Source organism: Morone saxatilis, unplaced genomic scaffold (genome assembly GCF_004916995.1).
Source record: "Morone saxatilis isolate NCDOM2014 unplaced genomic scaffold, NCSU_SB_2.0 Contig9, whole genome shotgun sequence".
In the NCBI taxonomy this organism is placed as follows: domain Eukaryota; kingdom Metazoa; phylum Chordata; class Actinopteri; family Moronidae; genus Morone; species Morone saxatilis.
The window spans coordinates 2,436,975-2,446,545 of NW_023340268.1; the positions used below are offsets into that span (position 1 = coordinate 2,436,975).

The 9,571-nt window shown below is 39.0% G+C and overlaps 1 protein-coding gene across 1 annotated transcript in view; it reads right to left on the reverse strand.

The window, feature by feature from the left end:
- The window catches only part of grin2da (glutamate receptor, ionotropic, N-methyl D-aspartate 2D, a), a 127,248-nt gene extending 118,281 nt beyond the window's left edge, over nt 1-8,967 (reverse strand). Inside the window, exons 1-3 of the mRNA XM_035681884.1 lie at nt 8,947-8,967; nt 8,254-8,391; nt 1,685-1,951 (exon numbers count right to left, since the gene is read on the reverse strand). Coding sequence (XP_035537777.1) covers nt 1,685-1,951; nt 8,254-8,391; nt 8,947-8,967 — 426 coding nt within the window. The remainder of the gene's footprint in view (nt 1-1,684; nt 1,952-8,253; nt 8,392-8,946) is intronic.
- Nucleotides 8,968-9,571: the final 604 nt, after the last annotated feature.

Below are 9,571 nucleotides of genomic sequence, written 5' to 3' on the forward strand. Positions count from 1 at the left end.
GTTGGTGTGCAGAGGCCTTTATGCACACAAGCTCTAAACTCACCCACATTACATTTTTTTATGTTACATATTTTCTTTTAGTTTGACAAACACTAAGCTAAGCTAAGCAAAGTCATGCTGTGAGATTTGTGGAAATGAAGTCTGTAGCTTTGTGACACTGTCAAAGACTTTTTCTTTGCTTGCAAGTCTGCACTGAAAACCCTCACACAAGTGGAGAAAGTCCTGAACGCTCAATCTTTCAGGAGAGCAGCTTAGCTCAGAGCTGCAACAGTTAACACTTCAGTCACACTACAAAGCTCCCAGGTGTGTGTGATAGTGTGTGTGGGTGTGGGTGTGGGTGCAAGTGGTCCCCCAGGATGTCGGTGTAAATTAATAGTGTGTCCTCAGTCAACCTCCCCTAAATAACTGCAAGCGAGGGGCCAATTTTAAATGGTGAGCTTTCCTCAAAACCTTTCCTCTGGTTAAAACGCCTGAAGAAGTAACTTATAATGTCATAACTGTAGGTGCAAAGACAGCACTGCAAATATATTGATCTGACAAAGTCGATTAACCTGGTATTGAGGTTTTAGAGCCCAACTGAAATTAAATCGCATGTTTTTTCTGCTACAGCATAGAGAGGAAAACTCCAAAGGAAGAAATGTATATTGTTTTTGGTATCTGGTTTCCTCTTTCTATGCATCAGGATGTCGCTGTTGATTTGCATGCAGCCAATCGAATAATTTATTTTTAAACTGGATTAAATGTCACTTTTCTTTCACTGGCTGACGGTAACAATAACTTACAGCCAAACAACACAATGCAAAAATGGCCTCAAACCTCAACCCATATTAGCTTCCCTTCCCTATCTACAAACATAGACACACGGTGCAACTTGGCAAGCTACCAAACAAAAGTGCACCGCTAACGTCAGCTTGCAGGATAATAAAAGCCTAGTCAGCTACAGCACATTGAAGAGCTGAAAAATGTACTTGCTTATGTCAAGACTGGTCAGTTTAGATACTAAATAATCTTTATTCTTAGAATTTCTATTCCGCAACACCAAAACACTAACAAAATACTCACTTAGCGGTTTTTAATTTATTTTTAAATTTAAAAATCACCTTAGCTTTGATTTCTGAATGAAAAATGTGCTGATTTTTGTCATTTTAGTGTTTTGTTTTCTAATTCTTCTTCTTTTTTTGTAGGTTATTATGATACCAGAGTCTGTCTGTGACCCTGCCGACTAACTACAGTGGATTTTTAAAGATGTTCAGGACCTTACACTTTTAGGATGAGTAACATTTCCTCTTTCTGTGGGCATAGCCATCAGTGAAAAAGTTGCGACTTTCAAGGTGAAGCTAGCAGCTGAAAGCAAGAGGTCACTGTAAAAATGGAGGGAATCTTTTTTAAACTAAAGACTGGCTGCATTCACCATCTGCCTTTTCAAGGATTGTGGAGCGTTTACAAATGTCGGTTACCGGAGCCTCAGGCTACAGAAGAAGTCTTTTCAAGGTAGATCGCTCATCACGATGAGAGACAGGTGTTGTGGAAATACTGATATTGAATATTGTAGCTTTTAGAAAAAATAAATTGTAAGACTTGACATAAGAGAAATTACTTTTACCCTCTGACACTAGTCTCTAGCAGGAAACAGCAATGAATCAAGAAAACAATCAAAATTGACGTTTGTGTTTCCCTGCCCCACCTGGGCTTCGTTGTCTTTGAGCATCCGTTTGGTTCGGGCCCCGCCAGGGTCATCTGTCACGTTAAGAATCACCACGCTCTTCTTTTCCCAGCCGATGAATGAACCGTCCGTCATTCCCTCCACCATGGCCAGAAAGTCCTCGTAGCCGTGGTGACGAGTGGTCACCACAGAGAAGGAGGTCCAGTCGTACTCTTCAAGCACCTCGAAGATGACCTCGAGCTGGAGTGAAGTGGCGCAGGTGAACTGGAGGTAGATGGAGCCGCTTTCCTGAAAGCAAGGAGAGCCAACATGAACCCATGAGAACATTCGGGCATTGGTATTGCTCCAGAATATATGTTACAGTTAAATAAAATATGGAGAAGGATAAACGACAAGAAAGGCTGAAAACAAATCACTGTTATCAGTTCTGACTGCTCGATCTTTTTGCTCTGTTGGACCTTTTTTTAGCCATTCTAAGATTTCAGCATTTGCTTTGGTGAGTTTAAAGTCACTATAAGCAACGGCAGAAGCTATAAAAAATGCTGAAGTTGTAATAAACCATAGTTTTCCTTGAAGGTTAGTAAAAGAAGCAAACATTCATTCTGGGACAGGATGCAAACTCTAGTCTCCGTGAAAGTCAGGCACTGAGCATCTGTGAGCCCTTAACCTGAGGGAATAATATAGAGTGATAAAGAAACCAACACACAGCTTTCACCTTAACTCATCTGTGTCAAAGCCATAATAATAGGATCAAAAATAAACATTTTCACAGTTATGAACACACAAATTATCTCATTCACCTGTGTACTTTAACATGATATGTCACTACATATAAAATATACCTTCTACTTGGCATCACAACTACACAACTCATTAGCTACAATAACAGAACTGCAACAAACACCAAATATTCTTATCTGTTTCATACACCCATGCTGATCACAAGCTTTCTGTCTTGAACAACTTTCCTTCACTGGTTATAACTGTAAATAACACTGCTTATGTCACAAATGTAACTCAGGGATTCAGTGGGTGCATAGACCAGACCAGCACATTGGACTGACATGTCTGCACCCCTTTTTCAATAGATGGTTATGCAATTCGACATGTGTTTGGATTGCAAGTTTCTATGTATTCATTTTGTTTTGAAGAAGCCATTGTTTTATGGACGTGTCTAACAATTATTTTGCAATCTTAGCTCAACCATGCTTATGATACCTTGATGGGTCAGCTGTCATAGCCATCGTGCTTATTTGGACATCTATACATATTTGATTGAATCACAAGGTATCGTTAGGCAGTGTCTGTAAATAACCAACCTGTTAATAACCAATATTTTGATCTAGGCTAAGTTGAAATTTAGTCAGAGGCAGCAGTTACTCCAGAAGCCCCCCACTCAAGCTGGCTATTGTAAATGTCACCATCATTCAGCTATTTACCACACTAACGGTGAATATTCATGTTTCTTATTTGCCTCAAATCCCAGTGTGAAAGCCTTGGTTATTAATGTTTCAACTTTCTAATTCGTTATAATTTAAATGACAGAAGCTAATTCACATTTATTGTATTGGGAGCCTGGATAATATGTTTATTGATTTTACAACCTGCACAACAGCTTTTCAGCATTTCCCTGTTTCTCTCGTTATGTGAAAGCGCTCTCTTCCCCCCTAAACCAGCAGTTGATGAGGTGATGCCAGTCTGGTCTATACTGTAAGTCTCCCAGTGTGAGTGTATCCATACAGTTTAAGCTACTTCTCATCCAGTTCAGCTCTTTTCTTTTCCTGGTGGCGGACTGACTTCAGAGGGGAACACTCGGAGGAATAACATAGTCTGTCTGTCAAAAAAGTCCTTGGCTTCTGAATGAGGCTTTCAGTGTCAATGAAAGAAACAATGATCGCCTTCCTCTCTGCTGCTCCAGTCACATTTAATCTGGATAGATGAGGCGCTCACTGGTTGAAAGAGGAATTCATTTCTTTTGGCTTTTCTTCTATTGTATTTGTCTTAACACTACAACAAAGGAACGAGTGGAATAATTCACATAGGTTAAGAGAGTTGGAATGAATGTGAGCTTAAACAGTGAAATAATGCAAAGGACTTATCATGACTATGCACTTTTTTGACATTGTCCAAAGTTTTCAGCAGTGTTAACAGTTAATCGTTGAGCTCCCTTTGAACATAAAACAAAGAGGCAGTGAGCATGTGTTAAAATTAATGATCAAGAGGAAACTTCAGGGAGCATCACGCTGCCTTCCCACGTCGACAGGGCTCACCTCAGGTTATGCAGCACTGAACTAGGTCAAATATCAAACCAGCATCAGCCTGATTTATGATGTAAGCTTGTCTGCTTTTCTTAACCCAGATCAGAGTGAAGTGTACAGGGAACGTGCTGGGAGTGAGCGGTGGTGGTGTGTGGTGTAGGCTCAAACATAAAACAAAATTTTTGTGTCCCTTTGGAAGCTAGAGCTAAAATAAAATACTCTACTTGCACTCTTGTCATGTGAGCACTCACCAGAAACAAAAAATGACTGACGCTGTGTCCCAAGTCACAGATTTAGAAGCACAAGCTTGATTGATTCTTGGCGTGTATCAGGACACATGCATGACTCAGTGTCCCAAAGGCCATTAAGAACTGATTAGAATTGAGTTATACAAATATTTCTCAGATGCAGAGCTATTCTGGATTTGCTGTGTTAAACCCCCTGTGGGCAGGGTCAAAGAACCATAGCATCTCCAGCTAAGAAACATTTGACTCAAACACAGAAGAAAAGATAAGAGATAAGCTAAATCTATTTATGCTAAATGATTTACTAGTTAGCCTAGCTGTCTTTCAAACTAAGTAGTGAACTAAGCCAAGTTTTTATATGAGCCTCTCAGCCTTTAAAGAATACAACTGCCATCAAGACTCAATGGAAAATTGTATGCTGTGCATTACCATTCAAAAGTTTGAAATCACCTGTTATACTGGTGATAATTCTGGTTATAATTATTTTGAATAGTTTAAAATAGTTTTGGCCCCAAAAGGAAAAATAATTAAATTATTAATACCTCATTTTAGTCCCCACAATGTGGGGAGAATACTGTTGTAACCATTTTTATACCCTTCGATTTTGAATTTATTGCCCAGGAAGAGCAGAAATGACACAAGATCATTATCGAACCACCTGCAATGCAAATTTTGTGAACCTTTTCATTTATTTGTTTATTTATTTTTAACAGGGGGCCCTCTGCAGTTTACTCAGTGGTTCGATTTAACAGCTTTAAACAGTGGTTTGTCAGAGTATGTTCAGCTGGTATGTTCAATATTGCAAACCCTAGGCCAACCTTTTTTTTCTATATTGAAGTTAAGAATAGCTTTGCTAAGGATCACAGCTGTTAATTCCAGCTTGTTATAGTAATTATTGTGCACTTGACACTGAAACAGGAACCTGTTCCTATTCAAATTTGCAGTTTTTGATGCTAAGCTTCCAATTCATTTTTCCAATGACCAATGGTGGTTTATAATATTCTTATTTAACTGCTCAGAGGTATCTCTGTCTCTTTCTATCCTTTCAAATATCAGTCTGATTGAACCATAATACAGTTTTTTGTCCTCTGTGTAAAAAACCTTACTTTTTTTGCAAACCCTTAATACAAGGTAACCTCTATTTGTAAAGAGGACTTTCCAAAACCTTAAAGCATAAAAGACCATTCAAAAGTAGTCCTCTCAGCCATCTGACTGTACCAAATGAAGGTTTTGAGCCAGGCAATTCCAGGCAAGTTAATTGGCAGTAGCTCATTCTGGGTTTAACTCAATAAAAAGTACCTGTGGATCAGTAACATCTTATGTTATCTGAGTTTTGTACCTAGAACAGGAAGAGTATCTTTATGCTTTATTCATTTACAATTCTCTCTCTCTCACTCTTCTTCTTAATCAGCTGACTACGGGTGTTTCTAATAAACCAACCACTTTGCTACGATCTCATTGGGCTAATAATGCTGCAGCTGTCAAACTTTAAATCGTTCAGCTCTGATTTCAGTGTGAAATTGTTGCAACCATCAACATATATAAAGATGTACGACATGACAGCTCAAAACATCCTGATCGTCCTCTGGTGGCTGACTGCAGTGTAGGTCATAAAGCCCGCTGCCTCCATGTTAACAGATGGGACATGGGCCAAACTAAAATGTCAAAATAAAAAACAAATCAAAGATGGTTTCAGACAGTCTAGGTAGTTCTTAACACCTTGGTGTATGTTCAAGTGTTAATTTTTCTGATAAATTTGGTTTTAATTAGTTATTTGAAGCTGTAAAAACTGGGTTTCAAGACATGATTGACAACTGGGCCCTGCTTGTTATTGAGCATTCAGCAATACCGCAGTGCCAACCCCAATCACTACGGGATAGACTCAGGCTCCAAATGACATCACCAGCACGGGATGGCAGCGGCCGTATCCCGAATATTTTGGCTTCATTTTTGTAGGGTGGGAGAAGGTGGTGATGTGACGTCCATCTTTTATGTCAGTGGTTGCTGATGATGGATCCACTCATCACATCCAGATCTTCAGCATTCTCTTCCTCCCTTCAGCACCACCACCAGTGTCTAGACTCCATCGATGAGTTTCCTATACTAATCACTGCTCCACCAACCCCTTCAAATACACAATGAGGTCTAATCTCCAAAGACTTTTCACATTTCTCATCTTTATTCAATCAAATATATCGGTTCATTTAAAATGTCTCCTGATTGAAATGTAATCAAAGGGGATTTACTGAGTCTAACAAGAGCAAAAGTAGTGTTATTTCAAAGCAAACTCACCTCCCACCATAAATGCAGCTGCTTCCAATAACAAACATTCACATGCTATGACAGCTCACTGCCAAGCTGAATGTGTCACATCAGCTGTTACCATAGCTGAAGTTAAAGTTATGTAGAAATCACAATAACAACATCATACTGTCAACATGAGCCACTTAAAACAAATTGGCCCACTTATTAAACATCACACCTGTCATGCCAAATTGCTTTGTTAGCTTGATCTACTTATCACTAATGCCTGTCAGCAAAACATTACCTTTTGTCACACACAGATTAGCCAGTTGGAGAACTGATAACCATTAATTAGTCTGCAACAATGGGCAAGCATCATTTAAAACGAGGTGACACAGCAGCCATCATGATTAACTGAAGTGTGAATTTTGACACTGAAAGTCTTTCAGGACATGAAAATTAATGTTGATGAAATGCAAAAGTTTATTGATTGCAATTGCTAATACACCTTTTCTCTGTAGTGTGATTGCATTGCTCAACTGCAACACTCACACAGTCTGCACTGAAAACATCCAGCACATCCTCTGCTCGGTAAAGAGAAGTAAATTTGATGCTGATGAGCTAAGCAGCAGTGACAGAACTAAAGAAATTCTGACAAAGAAATAATTTTCCTCTTCTTCATTAGTGCTTAGTGATGAGGTCAGAGCAGCATGTTTTCTGAAATGTTTATCGTTTCGAAAATAAGTAAATCTTACAAGGTACTTGAGTCTGAAAGAAATTATAGATTCTTCACTCAGCTCCATTTTCCTGTACCAGAACTATGAGTTATAGTCTTCTGTGTCAAGTAGCGACTGTTATACATCAATACTACTCACAGGCCTAAAGTATTTGTCATATCCGGAGCTGAAATGTGCATTTTTGTGAAGAGTAATGTCTGGAAAAAGGAACTTTGCTCCAAGTCGGCACCAGCTCTTGCTATGATGAGAACCTAATGTGGTGTAAAGAAGTGAGTAAAACAGTACGGAATAACTTGCTTGTTTTCTACTGCTGGCACATTTACCTAAAGCTCCCATTCTGGTCTTCAAGCTGCTCTAACTGATATTTTTATATTGACGGGGGATCAATGCCTGTGTGTAATGTGAAGGTGTTTGCTCACTGACAAACTCACAGAGTTATCACCTGACTGCAGTTTTCCTCAGCAATAAGTACCATATTTCATGTCATGTCAGTAATAGCTTTAATACTTAATAATTTGGAATTTCCCCATTGTGGGACTATTAAAGGAATATCTTATCTTATCTTATCTTAATAATACCAACGTATGCTTCCTGCCCCATTCCACAGCAGACAAAGTTAGTGAGTAGTAGGTGCACATAGTGGAGCACCTTAAGACATTTCTCTCTGCAGTTAATTGAGACCGAAACAGAGCTACAAGAAGAGTGAATATTGGACTTCTGTGGCTAAGAAAGAGTTGCTATCCACTAATCACTAAAGACAGCAGAATACATGAATTTACATCTTTTAATTGCATAATAAATAATCTAATTTATGACAGTATATCCTCTAATGGCTAGTAACAGTAGCCATAACTAATCCTTTAAGATAAAGGATAGGTACACATATTTTTTCTCTACTACAATATTCCTCATCTATCTTTAATTCAAAATAAAGAAATCACAGTAATTCTACCTCAGAAAAGTCAGTGGAGGTCAGTGAGCTAAATCTTCAGACACTTGACTCATTATTTCTTACGGTCTGTGTTTCATCCTCTAAGCCACAGATAGTCCTTGCTTTAGTCCAAATAAAATTAAAAGGCTTGATGATGCAACGTTAAGTAATTTACCTGTGGCTCTCGTCCCAGGCTGGCCCCACCCCCCACAGCAACCACGGGAACCCCCGTCTGGGCAGAGACGAACTCCAGCATGGGGGCCAGAGGGGCACGGTTCGGCGGCGGCGGTCTCTCCTCCTCAAACACCAAACCCTGGAAGTAAAACAGGTTACACAATGAAACAAAGCACAACAGACAAAGACATTACATCAGCCTCATTGAGACACAATTTCATAAGCTTCTCATTATACTTTTATTCATCAAAGCTGCCGTTTCTTTTATTCTTATGCACCCTGAGAATAAATTAAAGGCTGAACAAGAGAGCAAAATATATTAGAACAACGTGTACATTCACACACTGTTCACAGTATTTGTGATAACAGCCCATACACTAGACTTTATTTTCTCACCCTGCTAACAAATATCTCAGCTGCTGAAGGAACTGAATTTTTCGAAAGAGTTTTAGAGTTTTAATGAAGTAATTAAACAACTGTTGGAAGCTTTTAAAAATTGGACTGTTGTGCAGCTCTGATTGGCAATCAGTGTTCACAGAGATAAAATCAGAGTTAAGTCCCTGCAGTGGACTGACATGCTGTCAGGAGAAGAGTGTGTGTTGTAGCTGTACAGCTTAAGCTGCTTTACACCACAGAAACAACAGATAAGCTCCTGGCTTATGGGCCACCTCAGCTCCTGCATGGGCTTACTAACAGGCGTGGCTGTTGGAAACATGCTGAACTGCTTCTGTAAACAAGCCGTGTTTTGTATGATTGTTCTGGTAACCATGGTTTTGTTGTGATTACCTTTTCAAGAAAGAACTGTCAGCAGCGGTAATAAATTGTGTATAAACGCATAAAGTTCTGGCAATTGCCATTACTTTCTGTAATGATACGAGGAGGAGCAATAGTGATTTAAGGCTGGCTTGATGACTTAACGCTTGTTTTCCTGAAGCGATTCAGTGGAGCAAATTGAAGTTAAGTGTAGCTGACAGCTCAATTCTCACAGGGAAGCATTTGATATGCAAATAGGCTACAGACAGGACCTGGAAATAAGATAGCAAGTGTTACTTAAAAGAGTTAATACCATACTTGATCTAAGATGTTTAACAAGACCTTTCCACTGTTCTGATATGAACAAATAGAGAGATAGAGAGCTTAAATCTAAATTGACACATAAATAATGTATATGTTTCATAGAAGATTGAATGAATGAATATATGAATGAGTAATGAAACAAGAATAGTGTGTTTTATTACCTCTGTCAGTATGATCACAAGCAGCTCTCAGAGTCTGGGCTCAGGTCTGCTCCCATCCACAAGTGTTATACTATGAATGAA